The sequence below is a fragment of the Mauremys mutica genome, chromosome 1, assembly GCF_020497125.1.
Source record: "Mauremys mutica isolate MM-2020 ecotype Southern chromosome 1, ASM2049712v1, whole genome shotgun sequence".
NCBI classification, from domain to species: domain Eukaryota; kingdom Metazoa; phylum Chordata; order Testudines; family Geoemydidae; genus Mauremys; species Mauremys mutica.
This window is the reverse complement of record NC_059072.1, coordinates 9,862,086-9,887,805: the sequence shown is the minus strand read 5'-3', so window position 1 is coordinate 9,887,805 and position 25,720 is coordinate 9,862,086. Positions and strand designations below refer to the sequence as shown.

At 50.2% G+C, this 25,720-nt stretch overlaps 1 protein-coding gene across 8 annotated transcripts in view; it reads right to left on the bottom strand.

Annotated features, from left to right (window-relative positions):
• The window catches only part of PLXNA4 (plexin A4), a 684,054-nt gene that overhangs the window by 170,994 nt on the left and 487,340 nt on the right, over window positions 1–25,720 (bottom strand). For all 8 annotated transcript variants that reach the window (XM_045028652.1, XM_045028703.1, XM_045028642.1 and 5 more), the window contains 4 exons: window positions 24,228–24,351; window positions 16,469–16,622; window positions 10,364–10,463; window positions 8,146–8,260 (listed from right to left, as the gene is read on the bottom strand). In XM_045028652.1, the coding sequence (XP_044884587.1) occupies window positions 8,146–8,260; window positions 10,364–10,463; window positions 16,469–16,622; window positions 24,228–24,351 (493 nt within the window). The remainder of the gene's footprint in view (window positions 1–8,145; window positions 8,261–10,363; window positions 10,464–16,468; window positions 16,623–24,227; window positions 24,352–25,720) is intronic.

The window sequence follows — 25,720 nt, the reverse complement described above, 5'->3', positions numbered from 1 at the left end:
TGTCAGGGTGAAGTATTTCTGCCACAAATCACCCTGAGACATCGTCAACTCTATTTGATTGAGTTCAGCGCCATAATCATAAATACTCTTGTTTTATGGGCCCTGCTGAAGTTCTTAACCAGAAGTAAACACGCCTCTTCCAATCAGCTTCAAAACAACTGTATTCATGCCCACCTTTCCAGCGCTGATTCACCAAACTCTTGCCTGGCTTAGGCATGACATGCAGAGCCAAAGTCCTGACAGTGAACATCTGTCTGTCTGTGTAATTTACAAAGCACACGCCACCATAGTATCTAGGCACTTTCTGTGAGCAGGGTCAGGGCAGTATCCTGGCTGAATTCCAAGAGCCAATTCTGCACTCTTAAACCAAGCAAAACTACTATTTAATTAAAGGGCCACAGGCAGGGCCAGATTACCCATAGGCTAATAAGGCTATAGACTTAGGCCCTCCTATTTTTAGGCCCTACATTAGGCCCTAATTTTTAAGCCCTTTAAGCCCTCCATTCCATATTGAAGTAACAGCTGAGCGACGGTAGCGGGGGCCATCGGAATTTTTTTGTCTCATTAGATATTGCTTTGTACAAATTAATCCATCAAAAGTGCAGATTCAGCTGATGGTGGTTGTGATTCTGTCTCTGTGGGCTAAGTAAGTGTTTGTGGGCCCAAGCAATATTGAACTTTGTACAGAGTAGGCTTACACTGCACGATAGAAACTGTGTCGAAGAAAGGAGGATGGCAGAAATTGAAGGAGGCCAAAGAAAGATGGGAAAGATAAGATGCAGTGCTGAAAGGTACTCTCTTTCTCTCCTAACGTTTATGCCTCCTACTAAGGCCATGGCTACACTTGCAAATTTGCAGCGCTGCAGCAGGGTGTGAAAACACACCCTCTCCAGCGCTGCAAATTGCGGCGCTGCAAAGCGCCAGTGTGGTCAAAGCCCCAGCGCTGGGAGCGCGGCTCCCAGCGCTGTACGTTATTCCCCACAGGGAGGTGGAGTACGGACAGCGCTGGGAGAGCTCTCTCCCAGCGCTGGCGCTTTGACTACACTTAGCGCTTCAAAGCGCTGCCGCGGCAGCGCTTTGAAGTGCAAGTGTAGCCATAGCCTTAGTCTGGTGGTGAGGAAGTCCAGGCGAATACCAGCCCAAGTGAACCTGCTATGCCTGATAAAAAGGACCAGCTTCCTGTGACTTCTCTAGCTGCAGTCTCACCCCACTCCTCTTAAGACTTTCCCAGTGATATTAATACAAAAATATCCTTCTCCAGCGATCCAGGCGAGTGGGACATGACTTCTCAAGATCTCATGGCATATTGGACTGAGAAGGGCTCACAAAAATGCCAGAATCTAGATGCTGCCTTTTCACTGACAAAGCGAGAGTACACTAATCAGAATCGTTCTCTGACCAAATCGGTGTTTGAATATGTGAAACCTAACAAACAGATTGGCAAGCGAGAATGGCCCTTCTAAGAAGAAAGTGAATTGTTTTTATTGCTGCCTGGTTTCTGATACCAAAAAGTGGGGAATGTTCTGTGAAGGTGATTGGAAGAAGACTGCATACATTACCAATCACGCAATGAGTGAGCAGCATGCATTGTCAGTTAGCAGCTACCATGCCCGAAAGAAAGTTAGTGGCAGAATTGATACCCAAATGGAAAACCAATTTTTAGAAGCTCATGCTTATTGGAAGAACATTCTCAGATGAGTAGTTGAAACCATAGTTTTTCTTGCTGAGCGTGGTCTGCCATTCTGTGGCTCAGATGAGACTGTTGGATCGAAACACAATGGCAATTACCTTGGCATTTTAGAGCTAATCGCTAAATTCGACTCTTAGCTCAGCATCAATGAACACGCAAATCGTGGAAAAGGCCATACATCACATCTCTCAAAGACTATTTATGATGAATTCATTGCACTGCTGGCAAAGAAGACGCTATCAGCCATTGTAGACGAGATCAAAGATGTGGGATATTTTTCAGTGTCCGTTGACTCAACACCGGATGTGTCACATGTAGATCAGCTGACTGTCATCTTGCGTTATGTCTACCCAGCGGAACAGTTGAGTATTTCATGCCTTTCATAAACGTCACCAACACAGGGGAGAAATTTGCCTCGTATCTACTCATTGAAAATGGGATTTGATGTCAGCCTTTGTTGTGGCCAAAGCTATGACAATGCAAGTAATATGAGTGGCAAATATTCAGGGATGCAGGCCAGGACAAAATGGTTGACTACATACCATGTGCTACACACTCACTCAACCTTGTTGGCCAGTCTGCTGTTTATTGTTATGTTGAAGCAGTTTCTTTTTTTTTGGATTTGTCCAAGAATTGTACATTTTTTTTCTCTGCATCAACCAGTCATTGGTTGATTCTTAGAGATTCACCACCCAAGGGATGCCTACTGCCCAAATCACTCTCAGGGACATGGTGGGGTGCCAATGCTGAATAAATAATATGTAAATATGTGTGTAGAGAAATGTTTGATGACTTCATAATTTTTTTTGCAATATGTAATTCATACTTAGGCCCTCCCCTCCCACAAGCCTTAGGCCCCTCATAACCTTAATTCGGCCCTGGCCACAGGAAACTGGTCCCAAATTAGGAACCAAATCTTGAGGTCTTTATTCCAACTTTTATTGACTTCAGTGGGTGAGAACTGAGCATGGAGCTCAAGATCTGACCCTTGGTAATTATATTCTGCCTGTCTAAAATTCCCCCTGCATGTTCAACTAGGGTATCCTTCTCTCCTTCTGTGGATCTCGTTCAGTGCTGCTGGTGCTGTTATAATGGCTGCCATGTTCCACCCCCAGGGTTGTCACATGCCATGTCGTAGGTGGTGAAAAGGAGCCTATACTGCAAGGAAAATCTTGGCCCTGCTAGAGGTGAAGTAGATGACCTCATAGCCCATAGGATTTAGGGTTTAAAAGAGAACTAGATAAATTCATGGAGGTTAAGTCCATTAATGGCTATTAGCCAGGATGGGTAAGGAATGGTTTCCCTAGCCTCTGTTTGTCAGAGGGTGGAGATGGATGGCAGGAGAGAGATCACTTGCTCATTACCTGTTAGGTTCACTCCCTCTGGGACACCTGGCATTGGCCACTGTCGGTAGACAGGATACTGGGCTGGATGGACCTTTGGTCTGACCTAGTATGGCCATTCTTATGTAGGATAATTCTTCAAAGCAAGCTGGTACCCTATCAAATCAGTAAATAACAATAAAAGACACAACAGTTCTCATCAGAACATACTGTACGAGACTATGAGAGAGACCAGCAAGGGAGTCAGACCTATATATACCAGGAGACGTGAGGAACATCTGAGGAAAGTGGGATATAGACACAAGCTTTGACTACACAAGCCCCTGAGGGATCCCTATCAGCACTCCAGCACGTAAGAGGGGTCATGAATATAAGCACAGCCAGAACATGTGCTACCAAAGTGGGAAGACTGAGTTCACACTAGGCCTGGGGTTTGGTTTCAACATGCTGCAATAGGAGATGGAAAGACAGTCAAATTAAGGTGAGTGGGGCAGCAAATGGGCCAGATTGTGGGGGAGGGAACAAGTCTGATATGCTGAAATGCTGATTAAATAGGAGGAGTTGCTGGCAATTGCACATGTGATGAAGTTCCAGCAATGCTTGTTTGCTTGGCAAGAAGTCACTAAACTGCTTAGCTGTGTGTCTGCAAGATTGCAAATGGGATGCTCTGTCCATCACACTAGGACTTTAAGGTGGTATGAATGCCTGCTCAATTGATACTGCAGATATATCCTTCTCCCAAGTGGTATGCAACATCCCCCTTCCCTGGGGAAGTGAAGAACTTCCTAAAGCAGGGAAAGTGCACATCATGATAGCAAGAAGGGCATTAGGGATGGAGAGGAAAGACCAACAGAAAAAGGTTCACTTAATGACATGGTGTTTTGAATGCTTTGGAAGATGACGGAAAGAAGGCAGGCTGTAGAGGAGACAGAAACTGGGTCCCAGCTGATGCCCACACTGGGCAGTGAAACATCTCATCCACATTCATGAAAGGCTCCTGAGGGTAGGTGAAGGGATAGCCGTATCCGAAGAAGCTCGAAGGCCATATGGCTTGAGGAACCAGTGCTCCAGCACAAGTAGTTAGTGGGTTTGGCAGGAATGGTTAAAGGACTAGAATTGAAAAGGACACAACTTGGAGACATGGAATGGAATTAATAGAGGAAAATATTGGGCTGAATAACAGGAAATACTCACTGAGAAATCTCTCAGGCATGGAATAATGTCTCCAGGAGGTGGTGGAAGACCTGCCACTTGTGAAATTTAAAGGAGACTGGACAAAATATTTCAGAATATTCTCTGGGCCAATCCCCCATTGGCCTTTGTGGAATGGACTAGATGCTTTAGAAGGTCTTTCCCAGCTCCAGTTTCTTTGATTCTATGGTGTAGTTAACTGACGAATGCCAAACATGTGGAGACCAGGCCAGCAACCGCACAGAACCTGCCCTGCAGCCACGTGGCATTCCTCATGCTTCCAGGCAGCAAACCACCATGGTTGATTTTGATTTTGGAGGTTGTCCGTCCCTATTGATGCTGAGTCATCTTTCCAAATACTCAGCAGTGCTTCATCTACATGAGGCAGCAGGACAAAGAATGTCATATCCTGATCTGAGCTGCTTTTTGCCAGATGCTGGGTCCAAAGTGAAAGATGATTGTGCCTGTGCCTCATTTGTAAACCAAGAGACTAAGATTTTTCTCAAGCCACTTAGGAGAATACTGTAACTTTATGGGAGTAAAGTTCCTCTACCAAACGGGGCGACTGAGTGTGCAGTTCACACAGCCAAACATATAATATATCTCAAAAACAAATCAGCTGAAGGTATGAAGCAGCCACCTAAACTGCTGCTTACTTGTTCATGTTTTGAGAGGAGAATTAGGCTACCAGCATCCACTCCAGTTCTCAAAAGCAGGAGGGTGGCACTCCATCTAGATGGCACCAGTTGCAGAGGAAAGGACCGTTTTTGATCAAACAGCACTGCCACCTACCAGTTTTCTCGACTGGGTAACTAGGCATCTGCATGTGCATTGCAGCTTGAACGAAGGGATGGCCAAGGATCCAAACCACGGTGGCATCGCACTGCAGCACCATCAGAAAGCAGAACCATGTGCAACAGAAAATATTACCTATGAGATGAGTTGAGGCCCCACCTGATCCAGAGGTGAAAGGTGGAAAGAAGCTGTGACAGGCAGGGGTGTTTGACCGGGGCCAATTCCGGATGATGCTTGATCCTGGGGAATAACAGCCATCTGGCTGGGAAAGAAACACCAAACGCTGGACTGACGGCCGGAACAGCTCGTCTTCGTGCCAAGTCCCCAGCAAGTTTCAAAGCAGACTAACAGTGAAGGCTGAGTCCCAACAGGCCACGTACCGGCAATCTCCTGCCCATGAATATTTATGTCCTGCACAGTTGTCGCTGTAGTTCAAGATTGCTGCCTCCAGGATTGAACTGTCAACCCACAGGCTGCTAAAGAAGAAGGGTGGCTTCAGAAGTGAGAGGGAAGAGGGTGCAGTAAATGTGTGGCGGCCCAGCAAAAGGACTGGGGACAGACTGGCTGGGTCACAGACCAGGGTGCTATCTATAGCCCCCAGAGAGGCAAGGGTGTCATCTCAACATTGTCAATTTAAGGTTTTATACCTTACGAACCTTCACGGCCAGGAAAAAAAATTGTTACCTGTCAGCGGAGAACAGGGATTCCCAGCTTTCTGCTGGAGTTCAGCGACAGTCTCTGTGCCCGGTGAGTCATGAGATATCAGACCTTGTAATAGATACTGGTCCCTCTGGAGAGGCGATAAACAGGCCAGCTCGGGTCCTTTACCCGCCAGGCCAGAACGCTTTCATGCTTCTCCTCACCACGAAGTCATGAAGTGGCTTTCCATCTGTATTCTCCTGAGCTCCGCTCGGCGGTGACTGCTCACCGGGTTCCGGCCAGGCTGGGCGCAGCAGCTAGTTCTGGTGCTAATCCGTAGGGCCCAATACAGCCCTGTCTTAGGCAAGTGGCACTGAGGCCTCTCCTCGCCTTCCAGGGGCAGCTGCTTACAGCAGTGATGGACTGGGAAATCAAGGCTCCCAGTAACCAGGAGCACAAGCCTAAAAGCCGCTTCCTTCCCCCAGCAGCCCCCCTCACCCGTACGAGTGCGTCCTATCTTTGCAGCCCCCTTGGCTTCGAGAGCCAGGAAGCCTGCTTGTCGGTGAGCAGTGGCAGCTGTAATGGCTTCCATCACTGACGCTCCCTACGTTCCTGTCTTACATTCGGATGTCCAAGTCAAGCCCGGGAAAGGCTGACAACACATTATGTATCCGCGGCGCCTGCTCCGCCATGCGTGGCAGGGACAACAACCCAGCTGGGGAGAGCTCTTGGCTCAGCTCAGAAATGCGGGCACTCAGACGCTGACAGCGAGTCGGACCGCACCGGCTGGCGGCAAGCACCTCTGCGCCTGACGCCCTGACAGTTTGAGAACGGACCCAAACGCAGAGCAAGCCCCGGCGATGGCAGCGCTTGAAAACAGAACCAGAGCACTCCCCCGATCGAACAGGCTGTGCTTTTGTCCCGCCAGCTCTCTCTCCAGTGGTAGCACTTTGATCACCCTCGCCTCTATTCCTGGCAGCTGGCTTCAGCCGTCAGACATTGCAGCAATGCCCGCGTGCGACCCGTTACCGTGCTGAGGGATTGGGGTAGCCAGCCAGCCGGCTGGGGTTAAGTTATTTGGCTTTCAGCCTGATCTCAGAGATGCTGGCCCACATCAGCAGGTGTCCAGCGCACAGAGCAGCAAGGGCCGGGCTCAACGGAGTGAGGGGAAAGTAGGAAGAGGCAGCAAAGTGAGGAAGGGAAGGGGAAGGTGAGTTGAGGGGAGCATGAGAGTGAGGGGTGGGAATGAGGGAGGGGGAGTGACAGGGAGAAAGTTGCAATGAGGGGGTAGAAGGGACAGGAATGGGGGGTGGGGAGGGGCAGGGAGGGTGTTGCAGTGGTGGTGTGGAAGGGACAGGAATGGGGAAGACGGGGAGGATGTTGTAGTGAGAGGGTGGAAGGGACAGGAATGGGCGATGAGGAGGAGCAGGGAGGATGTTGTAATAAGGGGCAGGAATGGGGGAGGGGCAGGGAGGGTGTTGCAGTGAGGGGGTGGAAGGGACAGGAATGGGGGAGGGGAAGGAGCAGGGAGGGTGTTGCAGTGAGGGGGTGGAAAGGGCAGGAATGGGGGAGGGGGAGGGCTGTTGCAGTGACAGGGAGTAAGGGGCAGGAATGGGCGTGGGGGAAGAGGGGGGCAGGGAGGGTGTTGCAGTGACAGGGTAGAAGGGACAGGAATAGGGGAGGGGCAGGGAGGGTGTTGCAGTGAGGGGGTGGAAGGGACAGGAATGGGGGAGAGGGAGGGGCAGGGAGGGTGTTGCAGTGAGGGGGTGGAAGGGACAGGAATGGGGGAGTGGGAAGAGGAGGGGCAGGGAGGGTGTTGCAGTGAGGGGGTGGAAAGGGCAGGAATGGGGGAGAGGGAGGGGCAGGGAGGGTGTTGCAGTGAGGGGGTGGAAAGGGCAGGAATGGGGGAGGGGGAGGGTGTTGCAGTGAGGGGGTGGAAAGGGCAGGAATGGGGGAGGGGGAGGGGCAGGGAGGGTGTTGCAGTGAGGGGGTGGAAGGGACAGGAATGGGGGAGAGGGAGGGGCAGGGAGGATGTTGCAGTGAGGGGGTGGAAGGGGCAGGAATGGGGGAGAGGGAGGGGCAGGGAGGGTGTTGCAGTGAGGGGGTGGAAGGGGCAGGAATGGGGGAGGGGGAGGGGCAGGGAGGGTGTTGCAGTGAGGGGGCGGAAAGGGCAGGAATGGGGGAGGGGAAGGAGCAGGGAGGGTGTTGCAGTGACAGGGTAGAAGGGACAGGAATAGGGGAGGGGCAGGGAGGGTGTTGCAGTGAGGGGGTGGAAGGGACAGGAATGGGGGAGAGGGAGGGGCAGGGAGGATGTTGCAGTGAGGGGGTGGAAAGGGCAGGAATGGGGGAGGGGGAGGGCTGTTGCAGTGACAGGGTAGAAGGGGCAGGAATGGGTGGTTGGGAAAGGAGGCAGTTTGTTGGTTTCAGTCAGACATAAGCATTGCCCAGCCCCCGAACCCTCGGTGTCCCCCCCGTGTCCCTTCCTACCTCTGGCAGCTTGACTCGCCCTTCCTGGAAGGAGCAGGAACGGGGGTCGTGGGTGCAGACGTGGCGATATTTGCACCAGTGACACCGATAGGGGCTCTCCACACAGGACAGACACCTGGGGAGAGAGAGAGAAGAACTCACTGAAGCCCTCAAGAACCCAGGGAGCGCACACACTCCCCTGTCAAGGGCCCCCCTGTCCTACGACCCAGAGGGGAGCACAGTCTCCATGGCCCACTCAGTCCTTGGTCTATCTGTTGAGGCTGCCAATAAGGAAACTGGTTCATGCACATGCCAGTCATGACGGTGTTTTTGGTCAGTGGCGGTGAGCAGAATGGGCACTGCCAACGCTGGTGTGAATCAGAGACGTTAGGCCTGATTCCAAAATCACCTCGGTAAACCCAAAGTAACTCCCGAGAGGTCAACAGAGGTACCCGGGTATTACACCCCGTGTCAGAGAACAGAATTAGGCCCGTTATGACCCTTATCTGCCTGTATAAAATGGCTCTGAATGCACCTTTCCAACAGGGTACAACTCTCTGGTGAGCACGGGGTTAATTTGGCTCCACTCCCCTCTGCCCTGGCACAGGGTGGGCAGGGGGAGGGCTATCAGAGCAGCTACTCGAGAGGCAAGCTCATCACCCAGGGTCAAAGGACAGGTCGGCTTTTTTGCTTATTTTCCCCATATGTTACCATCTCTTGCTTTCTTGGGGGAGAGCCAGGCTGACTGCAACTGCGTGTCCGTGCTCATTACTTCTTTGTGTCTTGTGTGGACTCACTAGGAACTGAACTGAGATCAGCGCCGTCAGATGGTAGGACTCTCAGTTGCTCCCTGCGCACCTGTTCATCTGGCCAGGATGGCCAATGCAGGTCCCACCCGTGTAAGGGAGGGTTTAAATAGTGCTACAAGGGGGAATTTCACTAGCACTGATGTGCCATTTGATCCTTTAAACATGCATGTGTGAAAAATACCACCCAGCCACATCAGGCAGACATCACTTCTCCGTCCTCTCTGAAATCTTGCTCTGTGTCAATCCACCCTAAGCTCTGATGCAAAGAGCTGGTTTTTAAATTGGTAACAAGTACTTACTCTGATAAATCAAATTAAAAATGGATAGCGTATTATAGTTTGTCAAGTCAGAAACCAAAACATGCCATAAATATTTAACACCCCATCACTTTCGTTTCTTTTTTTTCCCTCCCGGCTGCTGTTTGTCAAAGCAGCGGGGACACGGAAATAGGATTTGCCTTTGCTTGTGAATCACTGCGCTGCAGTAATTATCGCCTCTTGGCACTTCCGGAGCCCTGTCTGGGAAAGGTGATGGCCTGGGCGTGGGGGCACAGCCCATCTGCCTTGCTCAGGAACAGAGCAATCCACTGAAGAGGGGTCCCCCCTCTGCCTTGGCATATGAATCCTACACACTCATCTCCTGTGCAGTGATGACTCTAGTCCCACATCGGATGTTCTAAAGGAGGAGTTCTCGGTGGCTCGGTCCAGACCACCCTGCTCTTCCCATAATGCTTAACAGGATGGGCGTTCCAGCCAGATCCCAGATACACAGCAGGAGAATCCAGGATGGAAAAGGGGTTCCTGGTAGGAAAAGGTTATTCTATGGCCAATCAGCCTGTGGTATCAATCCCGTTCCTAGAGTACAGTGTCCACATCACACACAAAAACAAATTTACCATTAATTGGCCCTCTGTCCATTCAAGGCCCAATCCTGCCAACACTTAGTACCGAGCCAGGTGCTAACTAACTGGAGTGGTCCCAGTGACTGATGGCATGAGCAAGGATTGATAGAGCACAAGAGTGTGCAGGATCACGCTCCACATGAGTAGCCGCTAAAGTCCACATGGCCATTTGCCAAGGTTGTGACTCAATTTCCACTCAGTCAGTCCTCTGACAAATCCCCACTGATGTGGTGTTTTGCCTGAGTACAAACCAAGCCAGCTCAAAGTCCATGACTAGGAAGTTTAATAAGTTGTTTCCATGTTGTCCTGCACGTTTCCAATAGCAGGAGGGTACCTGTCACCCAGCATAGGCTAATCTGTGGGACAGATGTTCTACCAAGCCCCAAGAGACATGACTGCAGGTCTCCTCGACACCTAAGTGGCCGTCTCTGTGCTACCTGAACCAGCCAGGGTGGGCAGCTGGGACGGATTCAAAGCAGCATGATAAGGTTGTGGGAGGAAGATGCACGTCAGGGGAATACAAACTTACGAGTTGTGGACGCTGCAGTTGTAGAAGACAAAGCTGGTGCTGGCGAAGGTCATGCCTGTCTCCTTGGACTTGAGCTGGAGCTGGACAATGTGATGGTCTCCTGTGGAAAAAGCATAAGGAACATAAGAGGTGACTGGACGATTGTATTGATAACCAAATGAATCATTAACGGCCAGGTCAAAAATCTGCACCATCGCACAGCCCACAGCAATATCGCCAAACGGGACCAAGAATTTTATGGCAGTTTTTAGGCTCCCAGCTTGGGATGTCTAGGGCTTGATTTTCAGAAGCACAGAGCACCTCCAGCTTCCTTGGGTTTGAATGGAGGGCTGTGTATTCCACTGTCAGGCCAAAAGGGTCTCAAGCCAGACGCCCAAAGATTGAGGCACCAAGAATCAGTGGCCACTTAAGAAAATGCTCTTATTATTCTGAATTTGTATCCCAGTAGCGCCTAGAGGCCCTAATTCAGATCAGAGGCCCGCACAGAGGTAGAGACAGTCCCCTACCCCCAAAGAACCTGCCATCTAAACACGCAAGACAGAGGTGGGATTGGGAAGAGACACAGGCACAAAGAGGGGAAGTGACTTGTCCAAGGTCACACAGCAGGTCAGTGGCAGAGTTGAAAATAGAGCCCAGGCCTCCTGGCACCCAGTCCAGTGCTGTGTGTGTCTGAATTGAGCTGTCTGCCCCTAATTCAGATAGTAAGGTCCTGGAAACAGGGTCTGCCTTTGTGTTTTGTACAGCATTACTCACACTGATCGTGCGCGACAAATAACACTTCATAACACTGCTCTGTTGCCACATCCCCTTTCTGCAGACTCTAGACTTCTTCATGCAGGAGGCTGGACTAGATCTAATACTGCAGGGTCTTTGCCAGCCACGGCTTTTATAGGCTTGTCTACATTTTAAATGCTGCAGCAGTGCCACAGTAGTGCTTCAGTGTAGACACTACCTACACCGACAGGAGGGGTTCTCCTGTTGACATGGGTAATCCACCTTCCCAAGAGGCAGTAGCTAGGGCGACGGTAGAATTCTTCCATAGACCTAGCACTGTCTACATCAGGGGTTAGGTCGGCTTAACTAAGCGGCTCAGGGGGATGGATTTTTCACACCGTGAGCGAAGTTATACTGATCTAATTTCCTAGTGTAGACCAGGCATAAGACTGTACCTCAAATTGCTTATAAATGTTAACTAACCTAAAGCTTTCAATACCTCTGTTAGGGAGGGAAGGGAGAAATAGGGATAATTCCACCTGCCGCTGAAATGCAGCTGCTTCTGGAGTGGAATGTAGCCACTGTTAACAATGCTACGCTCCACTCCATGAATAATAAACTTCAGCAGACAGAAGCCTGCAATGCCACATGGTGGTAGGAAATAAAGCCAATGGGTAACATTTTCCAAAGCACCTAAGTAACTTAGGAGCCTAAATCCCATTTTCAAAAGGCACATATGCATTTGTGACTTAGGCTCCTGGTCATTTATAGAGCCCTGTAAATCCACAGATATTCACTTTGTATCCGCGGACCATTTTTGCAGATGGCGGATTGGATGCAGATACAAATTTTGTATCCGCACAGGCCTCTAAATATAGGCCCTCAAAGGCAGAGAAGCAGCTTTCTGCAGCTCATAGCCTATGAGGCTGCTTCCCTGCCTTCCAGAGCCTACAACCCTCCCAACGCCCCTACAGAGAAAGGGGAGGTGATAGATCAAGACAGGAAGCAAAATCCCCCATGCTCCTATCACGGCAGTTTAAGCAGCCAAGCAATTTAGGAAACCACTCCTGACTTCATTGCTGTTCCAGGTCAGTCGGAGAGGGAAGCCACACTGATGTACTCTGCAGAAGCAGCTGCCTCCCTCTTCAGCTGACCTGGTATGGCACAAATTAATCAATGGCTGAGCAACAGGAGAGCACCTTTGCCCCTGTCATGTACCCCTAACCTTTGCATCCCCCTCCTGAGCCCACGTGGGGAAACTGTCCTGGAATCACAGAGCACCTGTCACTGCTCCTCACTCCCCCACACAGGAGAATGACCTGCCAAGCCGAGAGGTGCCGGGGCTCAGCCCGGGCAAATCCTGACAAAAAAGCGATTGTATTCCCCTTGCATGCTTCCACAGGGTGAACAGTGGCTGGTGCAAAGAAACTGGGATTGGTGAGCTCTTTAAACCACAAGCTGAGGACTTCAATAGCTCAGACATAGGTCAGGGGTTTGTTACAGGAGTGGGTGGGTGAGATTCTGAGGGCTGTGTTGTGCAGGAGGTCAGACTAGAAGATCATAATGGTCCCTTCTGACCTTAAAATCTATGAGTCTATGAGACTTAATAAATCACAAGCTAAATAGGCCACAGACTTTTTTATTTCATAGCTCAGTTTGTGATTTTGAAGCATTATTGAGGTGAGAGGTTTGTTTCATTACTTTTAATGTAAAAAGCTATTTGTTCTGATGCCGGTTGTATAATCAGATTGATGTTTAAAATAACAATAACAACAATAATAGTAATATTAATGTGCATGTTTATTAAGCTATATAGCTTTCTTATACAGTACACAACACATGCACACAGACACTCCAGGTAGCGTGCAGCTGTGGGTGTGGTGCATATGTGGATACAGATAAAAGACGAATTGCGAATCGCGGGGTGGATACAAGTTGATTCCTGCGGACGTGGATCGGATGCAGATCCACATTTCTGAATCCGCACAGGGCTTTAGTCATTTAGGTGTTTTGGAAAACGTTATCCAATGTAATTTTTAGCTGTATGTGTTATCACATCATCAGGCTGTCAGCTTCCACAATGATGGGTGTGTTGGGGTGGCGGGGAAGAGACAGAGAGAGATCACATTTGGAATAGTGCATCTAATTCTGGGCACCTCAGCCCCAGAACGGATCCCTCAAATTGAAAGAATCAGAGAATCACAGAATATAAGGGTTGGAAGAGACCTCAGGAGGTCATCTAGTCCAACCCCCTGCTCAAAGCAGGACCAACCCCAACCACTGAAGAGCAATGAAAGAGCAATGAAAACTCACAAGGAAAGATTCGAGAGGATTAAATATGCATGGCTTGGCCAAGCAATGACTAAGGACTGTCCCTCTAGATTTTTAAACTACACGCATCACTGTGCTATCAGAGCTTGGCATTTCCTAACCCCTGTCCGTTTTTTGAAATTTAGACATGCTGTGGTTGAACTGGTTATGGTATTCCAAGGAGACAGCTAGGAATAATGGGCCAGATCTGGAGTCCTCACACAGGCAAACCTCCCAATGATGTCAGCAGGAGCTATGCCTGAGTACAGGCCCCAGGACTAGGCCTAATAAGTAGGAATTGCGCACAGGAAAATGTAGGTAGATTGGGCCTGACCCCTGAAGTCCTTACTTCAAGAAGCTCAGTCAGTGGGAGTAAAATCTAAGATAAGAGCACCGATGCGAGGAAATATTTCCAGGTTTCTTTTAGACAGTGGACCCTTCTCAGTGATGGGAGTCCCATCTCTTGGGTCATTTAAAATCAGCCAGGGGAAAGTTTACCATTGGGAATACTCTTTCAAACGCCAATGCGGGAGCTGGACTGGCCAGGGCTGGCCAGGTCTTTTCCATCTCTTACTAATCAGAGTCTATGATAATTCAGGCCAACAAGTGAGAGGCTGAGAGCGGAGAGGAGGAGAGAGCGATGTTAGTGTGGAGCTAATCGGACTGAGGACATGAACACTGAAAGCTACGGCAACGGTGCTTCATTCTGCAGGCTGAGGGGGACACAACATGCCCCCAGAAGGGGAGGCCGGGTGGATTGCAGGATGACTGGCTGGCCTGCTGAGCCTTGTGGTGTCACAGGAATGGAAGGGCACGCCTGCTCTCCGTTGCTGGGGACTCATTTTCTGGGTGAACGTTTTGCCCCCATTTATTTCCGCTGCTTGCTGCCAAAGGCTGGGAGCCTGGGCGGGGTGAGTGTGACCCAACGGGGGCGCGGTGCTACATTCACAAGTGATGAGTGAGTGGTGTAAGTTACACTCCCTTACAGACAGGCCCTCCTTACACCTGCTCTGCTGAGGTGGGATGAACCCAGGAACCAGCCTGCTGGGGGGACGTGCAGCACCTCGGGTGGGGGTTCTCCTGTGAACATCACACTGTGCTGAGTCCTGAAGGGGGTGCCCTCTGCGAACTCCACCAAGGCCAATCCCCGTGTGAATAGCAGCCCCGGGGGCTGGGAGGAGCTGCTGAGTTCCCCAGGGGATTGCCATGCTCAGGTGTATGTTGAGTCTTTAGGGGGTTCCTCTCCTAGCATTGAGCCCCCCTAACATTGGGGGCTCAATACCACGGTGAAGTCTCTTTCTGCTTTCCCCCACCTAATCACATCTCTTCGCTTCCTTCCATGCTGCTCCCCTCTGAGCATGCTCTCCCAGAGCAACCTCCGTGCACCACTCTCATCCCATAGGGAACATGCACTGCTCACAGGCTGCCAGCCCTCCATCCACAGCAGACACTGAGCCTCCCCTGGAGCCGACCCCTCCCCCCATTATCCAGCTCCCAAATCCACCCACTCCTTTTCTCACTCCTCATCTACCCCCATCCTCCATCCACTCCACTGTCATTAACCCTTTCTGCCTCTCCACCAACTCCAAACCCCGCATACCTCCCAGCCGGCTCCCTTGGGCCCACTCGCAGCGGATGTTATATGGTTGAAGTAACTGCAGTAATTTTATGATGAAGGAGCCCATGTTTAATTCAAGGCTTTGACCTGGCTGGTCCTTCCACCTCTATTATTTTCCTCCTCACCAGAAAGATTCATTAATCAATCAGGCCAAAGCAAGTTTGACAATTCATCTCCACACGCACATGTACACACACACACGCACACACTCCTGAATACATTGTGCCACCAGCTCTCGACTCTACTGCCCATCTGCTGCCGATGGCTTTGACAGCTCTGTTAACTGCTTCATATTTAACAACTCTGCCAGTGCTCTGGGGACTGGCTGGCTCCGGGGGTTGGGAACAAGCTATGGAACCTCCCTCCCCTCTCTTCAATCCACCCTCTGGCGGTCTGCACCAAGGGCCGTATTTTCAGAGGTGCAGAACACCAGCCATTGACGGTGATGGGAGCCGTGGGAACTCAACCGCTCTGGAAATCAGACTCTAGAAGTGCCCCTTTTTCTCCGTCACTCTAGTGTCACTCCTTTCGTTTGCTCGTGGCTCTGAGCCGGGTCCCTAATGGACAATGGTCCACACCAGAGAAGTCCCCATCACAAGCGCTGCGAGCTAGCATCCTTCTTGGTAGGCTAGTCAACAGCAGGCAAGGATTGAGTGGGAAGTGGAGACGGGTACTGCCTTCTGACTCCTTAGCTTACTCCAGAATTGAAGCACAAGCGGGGAGAGCTTGTGGGCCTCCAGGCATCTTTCACTGGGACTAAATTCACCGCTAGAGTTCACAAATAACACAGAGAATAAGAATGGCAGCTTTTCCCTGCACCTGCCCACCCGCCTGTGACCCAATTTAAGGCCTTGGGGGAAGCCTAGCAGCATAGGCACCTCTTACAGTGTCTTGCTGCGCAACTAGGGGGAGCTATAGCCCTACATGCACCTGAAATATTGCGTTCATTTCTGAGTGCCCATTGCAGAGGGCTGCGGACAAACTGGAGACAACAGAGGGAAGAGAAACCAAACAGATCAGGGGCTAGCATGGAAGGATAAGCACATCTGGCTTGGGCAAGGGGTTATTATGGGAAAGGGATAGGATAACAGATTGCAAATACCTGAAGGGTGTAAAAGCCAGAGAAGAAGAGACTGATTTAGGGAGCTGCACGCAGAGATGTAACTAGGAGGAGTGTGATGAAATTAAGGAGGGAATCATTCAGGCAGAATAGCTGGATAAAGTACCTGACACGGAGATGTACTGGTCTGGGATGCAAGCCCCATCATGTGAGATGGATAAGACTGGACTGGACAAAATGCTCGTAAATGTGCTGTTGCTACACCGGCAGCGTTAGGGCCCGTACGGACACATGCCCAACCAATAATGTCCTGTTCTCCCAGCTGCTGTGCTCTCACCAACAGGTCAGAGGGAAGCAGCGCACCCACCCCAGTGTTCACGTAGGGAAGGCCTGAGACACTCACCGTTCTCCATGATGATCTGGGGCACCTCCTTGGCAGCCGGGGAGATGCATTGGATCTGGTTCCCCACCACCAAGCCGTCCATCTCGGAAAGGTCCTCAAAGGTGCAGTTGACCCCTGCTGACAACTCAGGGACGTTGTAGGTCTCCAAGACCAGCTGCAAGCAAAGGGGGCGGGAGAGAGAGAGAAAGAGAGTGCTGAGCTCAACGACAGACAGACGAGGCCAGCAGAAGAGAATTACACTGGAGAGGTTGGACAAAGAGCCTCTTGCTAGATAAAGGATCCTCCTTCAACAGAAAGCAGCGACTCTGGGGAGTGGGGGATGGAATGCAGATGTAAACACAAGTGGCGTGTGGCTATGCAGGGGCGGTGGCTGCTGCTTCACCGTGCAGGGTGAGTTCAAGTCGGGTCAGTGGCGTGGCGTGCTCGACATCGGTCATGCAAGGGCGTCTTTGGAATAGGCTGTGAAGACTGGGGCTTGCTGGCCCCTTGGCACAAGGTTTCTGAGGAAGGTGACTATTACTCACAAGAGGCACTCTGCGGACTACAGAGAAACTGTAGCGCTCCAGTCTAACTCTCTACGCCTCCTCTCCTAGCATCACCAGCAGAGGGAGCTCTCTGTCACCAACAAGTTCCTGTGTATAGAGAGTCTAGTTACAGCCTTCAGTAAGCCACCAGCATCCGCTCCCTCTAGTGGGCCAGCTGAATTACTTCACCTTTACAGGAAGCTCAGAAATGCCTGCCCCGTTTGATCACTCGGTTATAGGAGCAGCAGGCCTCGAGGTCACAATGTGTTAGGGCACTAGCATCATAAATAAAAGGACACTCTGGAATCCCTGACATCCCCTGGCTTTGCCACTAATAAAGTGTAATGAAATAAACAAATCAAACAGCTGGTTTCCAGGACGTTCACGTTCTCACAAAGCCTCACTGGGATTCTAATTATGACTCTGCTCTCAGTCAGCTGCATCCACCCCACCACCCCCACATGCCATGGTAACAAACCGTGGCCACAAATATACAGACATCAACAGCGGCAGCAGGGTACTTCCACACTAGTAGCACAAGCCCCCTGCCAGCGATCTAAAGGCGTTACTTCGCTCATGGTTAGTAAATACCAGAGCCTTATCCTTGCTGGGGCCAGCCACTAGAGGGCGACATGCATGCTCCCCCATTACATAAGCTAGTTCTGAGCATGAGGTCCGTGAGAGTCTGAGTCTCATCTGAGACCCAATCACATGCAGCGGGAGTGCAGCTACCAGCATAATGGACCTGTCCCTCTGCCCATCCATGAAGCAGTAGAAGGAGGGAACAAAATCCCACTCGTTGCCTTCCCATGGTATGTTCTCATCACCCAGTGAGGTTCATTATGGGAGTTGTGTGCCTTCCCCTAAGGCATCCAGCATTAATCACCTCAGAGACAGCAAGGGCGCAGAAGAGAGGGACCATTAGTCTGACCAGTCTTACAATTCACCTGTAAATTCATTGCCTGGTTAAGGGGAGCAGTTTGTTTCTGCCAAGTTATGGGTGGGGAGAGGGAGAAGCCCTGAGGACTGGGGTGGGCTTGTCCCTGGGACAACACATAGTGCTTCTATTGAATAGCTCCACCTCTGTCACTTTCTTCCTCCCACCAATGCACCCGGACCAGCAGTGGAGGGGAAGGCTGGAGCTCTCACCAGCCCGCTGCCTCAGCCAGGGAACTTGCTCACAAGTGTGTAAAATGCAGAATGCAGATTTGTCGCTTCTCCGAGCACAGTCACCAAGGAAAAGGCCTGGAAAGCTTGGGCACAAATGTGATAAGCCTGGAGCTGCCACCAATGAACAAAAGCTCCTGCTTTGGAACCCCTGCAGTGGGTAGAGAATGCCCTCTTCTCCAGCACCTTTCTCCTCTTGCACAGTCCTAGGACTGAGCCAGACCCAGATGTGACTCCCAATTCCCTGGGCACTTCTGCTGCCAAAGAAGAGTCAGTGTTGCCATATGGACAATACCTTCCATAGGTCTAAGCACGGGCTGAGCAAACAGGCACATTCTCTACCCTCATGTCAGGGAAGAACTTGGCATGATCGCGGAACAGGCTCTCCCCTAACCAGAACTGCCCAAAACTCAGTGTAGTCTCCATGATCCAATCAGTCTTTGACTTGTGCTCGGGTTTGCCAATAAACCATCTGAGATGGTGGTTACTGTGCTGTGGACACCAGTCCACTAGGAGCTGACTGAGACCCAACAACTCAGTTCATATGGGCCATCAGACAGCAATATGCTGAGGACAACAATAGCTCTGGGCTGACTTGCACTGCCATGGTGACTCAATAACCCTGAGCCAGTTTTTATTCTAACATAGGAGAATTCAAAGTCTATTGAGAGAATTAAAAATAATAAGTTGCACTCCCAGAACAAACAATTTACGATGTTTCTGATCACTTTTGTCGTACACCTGGGAAGGTTAAGTCACAGGAAAGGTAAGAGGCAGAAACAAAGCACAGGGACTGGACATACAGGCTAAAAAATAGACCTCAAACACCCTACCATAAATACCTGAGGGATGGCCAACTAGTGGACCTTGAGCACTCCACTGAGCCCACAAAGAATGGGGAGCTACTGACTGGCTCAAAGGAACACTGAAGGGAGATGGAGCTTTTCATTTCTAGGCTGTGAGTTCAAATCCAGCCCAGGTCAATATGACCAGAAAGAGTTACCATGTGGCAGCTGTTCAGTGGTCTGTATAAAATAGGCCCCCGTTCAGCTCCTAGTGGGCACACGTTCACAACACAAAAACTCCAATATAATGGGCACTGCTGACAGGTTGGAAACTGAATGAGTCCTTTACAATGAACTCCCTTCTTGTCCCTAGAAAAGGCCTTTCCACAAGGAACAGAAACACTCGTTGCTCCACTGGCGTCATAACTGTCCTGCTGCCTTTAATAGCTCTCTGCCACAGGGGCCACATCTAGCGCCGAGGAAGAGAGGGGGTTGAATGTAGCAAAGCATAAACCCTGGCAGAGATGAGCTGCAGGCTGCTATTTCTAGCGTCCCCATACCTCTGCTCTGGGGTGTTCAGTGTTGAAATTGTACCAGGCCTGGGTGCTTTGGTAGTTCAAGAAAGAGACCCTGGTCCATGAAGTGAAGGGAAATTGAAGTATATTAAATGGTCCTAGCACACCTCCCCACTGCAGTCCCAGAAGCTGAATTCTAACACAGCCAATGCCAATTGCCCATATTTTGCACACGGCTATAGAGTCCAATATCTTTGGTGTCTGAGGTAAAGAAGTTGGCTGCAATGGGTGAGCATTCCTCTTTGATGGATCTGTGGTTCCTCTTCAGAACTGCATTCAGCTCCTCGCAATGAACTGCAGAAAACAGTTCCTAACCTTTTGTAACTGTTGTTCTTTGAGATGTGCTGCACACATCCATTCCACTCGTGAGGTGCGCCACCCCACGCACAGTCATGGGAAATTTTCCCCTCAGTGGTACCTGTCGGGGAAGCTCGAGTGCCCTCTGGTGCCATGTGCCCATGCATGCTGGTGGAAAGGGCCCAGCCGTCCCTGACCTCCCTCAGTTCCTTCTTGCTGGGCAACTCCGATGCAGAGGGGTAGGAAGGTGGGTGGTGGAATGGACACGTGCAACACATCTCCAAGAACAACAGTTATGCAAGATTAGTTATTCATTTTTCTTCTCTGAGTGATTGCTCATGTGCATTCCACTGGAGGTGACTCATAAAGTAGGAGGAGGGAGAGGCGCTCATGTGCACACAGACTGGAGTAAAACTCCTCAAAATGTAGCATCATCTCTGGAGTACCAAATAATGCCGTAATGGGATGCGAAGGTGTGAAGGACGCTCTACAGATCTCCTGGATGGGGACTTGTGCAAGGAACGCCGCCGAGGCTGCTTGCGATCTTGTGGGATGTGCCATCACTTTGCTTGGCAGGGAAATACCTGCTGAATCCCACACAAATGCAGGAAGTTATCCAAGATGGAATTCTTTGTGAAGAGACCAGGAAATCCTTCATTCTGTCTGCTATGGCCTTGAACAATTGAGTTGACAAACAAAACTGTTTAGTCATGTCTATGTAGAATGCCAGCACCCTTCTAACATCTCATGTGTGCTGATGTTGCTCCTCTCTATTGGCATGTGGCTTTGGTAAGTAAATTGGCTGGTTCATATGAAAATTAGATACCACTTTGGAGAGAAATCTTGGATGAGGGTGCAAGTACACTTTATCCTTAAAAAAGATTGTGCAGGGCGGTTTGAATGTCAGAGCACACAGTTCAGAGATAGGTGCAGTAAGAAACATGTTGTTAGAGGCTAAAATGGTGACCCCATGGTCTTCAATAAAATTAGGTTCAAGTCCCAGGGCGGGATAGGTTCCTTTATTTGCGGGTACAACCTTTCCGGGCCCTTCACATATCTGATTGTCATATCCTTAGAGCATATAGAATAGTTATCCACATGAGTATGAAAAGCTGATATTGCTGCCAGGTGGACCTAGATAGAAGATATTACTAATACTTGCTATTTTAGGTGCAGTAGATAGTCCAGGATATCCTGGATAGAGGACTGCATTGGCTAGGCTCCAGACTGACAAGACCAAACAGAAAAATGCCTCCATATTGACATGTAAGCAGCTCTGCTAGAAGGCTTTGTACTATTTAACAAGACATAGTGAACTTGCTCTGAGCAAGACTTCTCTCTAGAAGTTAGCCATAGACCCTGCAGGCCGTTAAATGAAGGGCCCACGGGTTAGGGTGGTGCAGTCAACCATGATCTTGGGAGATCAAGTCCAGGTGCAACAGGAGCAAAATTGAAGCCTCCACTGACAGATCCAGTAGAGTGGAAAACTAGTGCTGTCAAGGCCTGGTCCACTTGATCATTCTCAGCACTCTGTGTCTGATTGGGGGGAAGGTGTAGTAGAACTTTTTCATCCACGGTAGCAGGAAAGTGTCTGTGACAACTCCGATGCAGAGGGATAGGAAGGTGGGTGGTGGAATGGACACGTGCAACACATCTCCAAGAACAACAGTTATGCAAGATTAGTTATTCATTTTTCTTCTCTGAGTGATTGCTCATGTGCATTCCACTGGAGGTGACTCATAAAGTCAGGACTGTGGCCTTGCAGGGAGAAAAATTATTGGCATTTCCTGTTGTTTTTGGCTGCAAAAGGTCTATCTGGGGAGTCCCCCACTGCTGGAAAATGTATCTGGCAACATCCAGGTGGGAAGACTACTCATGGTGACTCGTAAATGATCTGCTTAGGCGGTCCGCCAGCTAATTCTGCACCCTGGAAGGACTCAAGGTCGATTGAATTGGCAATGCAAAAGTTCCATAGATGAACTGCTTCCTGACAAAGCAGGGAAGAGCGAGCACCTCCTGGCCTGTTGAGGTAAAACATGGCTGCCATGTTGTCTGGGAGAACAAACGGGTTTTTTCCCTTGATGTGCAGTAGGAAGATCTGACAGGCTAGGCAGACAGCCCTTAGCTTCCTGACTTTCATATGAAGAGAGAAATTCCTTGAGGACCCCAAACCTTGAGTTCAGAGAGGGCCCAGATAAACCCCCAACGCCAGGGCAGATGTGTCCATCACCAGTGTCTGTGAAGGTTGATGGTGGACAAAGGGAATGCCCACACAAACATTGAGTGAATCAGTCCACCAATCTAGCGAAGTGAGAACCTGAAAGGGCATAGTGAGTACAGTGTTCAGATGGTGCCAACTTGGCGATTAAATGGAGGCCAGCCAGACCTGAAGAGTCCTGAGGTGCAACCTATGTGCATAAGACCATATGCCCCAAGTGCCTCACACCGTTTCGAGATGCTGTAATTGGGTGAACCTTGAAAACGGTCACAAGACAGCAAATTGTTTTGAATTTTAATGTTCTGGCTTGGGTAGAGGCCAGCACTGCTCCTATAAACTCTATCCTCTGAACTGAACAAAGAGTAGACTTGTCTGTGTTGATCAGTAAACCCACAGCTTTGAAGATTGACTGGATGAGTTGAACACTAGAGAGAAAGTGACCCCTGGATCAGACCTTGACTAGCCAGTCATCCAGGTAAGGGCAGACTCTGTACTCTTAGTCTCCTCAGGAAAGCAGCTGCCACTGCCACACGTTTTGTGAAAATCCAAGGACCTGCTGACATGCCGAAAGGCAGCACAGTCAACTGGTAATGAAAGTGCTTTAGTATGAACCTGAGAAACTTTCTGTCACCTTGATAAACTGCCACATGAAAGTAGGTGTCTCTTAAATCAAGGGCAGTGTATCAGTCTCCAGGATCCAGGGAGGGGATTATGGAAGCCAAGATGACCATGCGAAACTTTATCTCACACTTCTCTACGGACACAGAACAGGAACGTCTCATGTATGACCTGTAAACAGTGGGGAAACCCCACAGATTCCAAAAAAGCCACTGGACAGGTAGTGGCAGTGACCCCTGGCCACCCACTCGATGGCACTCCCACCGAAGGTTCCCTATCAGGGTAGTAGTCCCTTGACGGAGAGTAGCAAGAGTGGCTCTGAGAGTGGGAAACAGGAGCCAATCTCCGATTCAAAGGACCAAGGAGAGGCCACTCCCAACAGTGCCAGAGACCGATGCCTCATCAAAGAAGGACGCAGTGCAGCCAACATTTCAGGCTCCCCCTTCAGCGGTACCAATGGACGTGCAGTTTGAGACAACTGAGGCTGACACAGCATTGAGTGCTGCACCAATGTTGCTGGTGCCCCTCTGTCTGCAGGTACTGAGCGGAGCGGTCTCCTGCACTGCCAGACATACCAGCACTGAAAGGCTCTGAATGTCTCTCTGCAGTGGGGCCGGTACTGAGATGCTCTCAGGATGGTGCAGTTCCGCATATGTAGAAGGTGCTCCCTCAAGCCCCGGACTCGATGATACCTGCCTTGGTGCCGGAGTCAACAGTGCCACAGAAGAGGAGTGCTTAGGTTTCTGCTGCACTCTACTCTTATTCCCACGCTTCTCTGTCTTTCCTTGTCTGAGGCGTAAGGACTTTGTGGATTTGGCAATGATCCTGAATACTAGCTTCCCTGAAACACTTCAAGTAACTTGAGTGTGGGTCACTCACGGGCACTGGCCTCGTGCAAGAGATGCAGGGCTTGAAGCCCAGTGAGTGAGGCACCCCTTTGTACTGACTAACGGAAAAAGCCCCAACTGGGGACCAAAAGAGAAAAGGTACACTCTCTACAGTATTAACTAAGATGCTGTGATTCTAGAAACTGATCTGCAATTAATTTACAATGAACACACTGAGAGCACCTGCTAAGGTAAGCCAAGCAATGCCAACGACTGCCACAGGCAGTTAGAAGGAACTGAGAGGTTTCGGGAGTGGCTGGGCCCTTTATATTGGCACACAGCAGCAGAGGCTGCTCAAGCCGCCCCATTGGGTACCACTGAGAGAAACATTTCTGACGACTGTGTGCGGGGCATGCACACACCATGAGTGGAATGCACATGTGCAAACACTTGAATAAGAAAGATCCCCTCCATGTTCCTAATCGGGAACAATCAAAGTGGAGAGCCTCCTCCCTGGGTGAGACCCCAGTGTATGTCAGGGAGCACCCAGGGAGACTGTGAGTTCTATGTAGACATCCGGCCAGACCAAATATATCCAATAAAGCTGCTAGTCCTTCCCACTGAGCCCGAGTGTGTCAGTGAAAGGTTACGGGTAACCAGGGACATAGTACTGGCAATGAGGATGAGACCTCTTTAGGCTTCCCTGGAAGAAGGAGACACCATGGAGATGAGGGTCAATCCTGCTTACCAGCACGTTGTACTGGGAGACGGAGATGTTGTTGGGATGCACGGTGAGCCGGACACACTGCTTCATCTCCGAGGCGAATCTCCGAGGCTCGCTGGAGCGCTCGCACCGTTCCTTCCTGGTGCACCTAAGAAAAAGGGAACACAGAGCCAGAGATTAACGACAAAGCCACGTGGCACGGCAAGTGATTGCCATGGGACACAAGAAGAGAATCTGTGCCACGGGGGCTGCCACCGGCTAAAGGAGAAGGGGGTAAGTGCCATCACCCCTTCACCACAACCTCACAGGATGATCTGACTGTGTCTCACCAGATTCTGCGGGGCTGGCATTTAGCAATGCACAGCAGCCATTTCGGCTAGGAAGTGCAGCCCATATCCAATCAAAACTACAGGGGGAGTTTTAAGTGGGTAGAATCGCTGCACGTGCAGTGCACTTCACTGGGGAGTTATCTGAGCCTTGGGCTAAAAGCATCTGGTGCCGTCAGAATGCAGCACCGGTTCTGAGGGATGACGTAGCTACAAAGTGAAGCTACACAATGCTGTGTTGCAGGAGGTGCGTAGAGAGGATCCAAGCCCAGCCCCAGGAAAAGATGGACAGCTCTGGAGACAGGTCCTCTACTTATGAACAGAGCAGTGCAAGCTTCCCTCACTATGCAACCCTACATAGCTCAGCCCTGACCTCTGGCAGAGAGGGCTGCCCAGTCTGCATGGCACATTTAATTCTTGGCCTCTCTGCCCGTTAGTACCTCTTCTGTTGGTGACTTTTGGGATGTGGATACCTGTCCATTGGAAATGGCCTGAATCCTCCAACTCAGTTCCCACTGGCCCCTGTTAGCCTTTGGAGGGTAACAGCTTTGGGTCAAAAACAGCCTGGGGACCAAGCAGTTAAAGATCACATGCCCCTTTACCAGCTAGGCTATGGGACACCAGATCAGGATTGGACAGAATATGGGGTACCAGTGGCTGCAACAGTCATATTGCATGCAAGGTACATTCCCTTTGCTCAGGTCACTGCACCTAGGTAGCACATGGGAACAGGAGGTTGCTGCAGGCAGGAGAAATCATCTGGGAGTTGGAAATCCTAGGGTACTTCCCTCACCATGGAATAAAGAATCCTCCAACAGGAACATAAGAACGGCCATACTGGGTTAGACCAATGGTTCATCTAGCCCAATATCCTGTCTTCCAACAGTGGCCAGTGCCAGATGATTCAGATGGAATTAACAAAATGGAAATTTATCAAGTAATCCATTCCCCGTCGTCCAGTCCCAGCTTCTGGCAGTCAGAGGTTTAGGGACACTCAGAGCATGGGGTTGCATCCCTGACCATCTTGGCTAATAGCCATTGATGGACCTATCCTCCATGAACTTCTCTAAATCCCTTTTTGAACCCAGTTATACTTTTGGCTTTCATAACATACGCTGGCAACGAGTTCCACAGGTTGACTGTGCGTTGCGTGATGAAACACTTCCTTTTGTTTGTTTTAAACCTACTGCC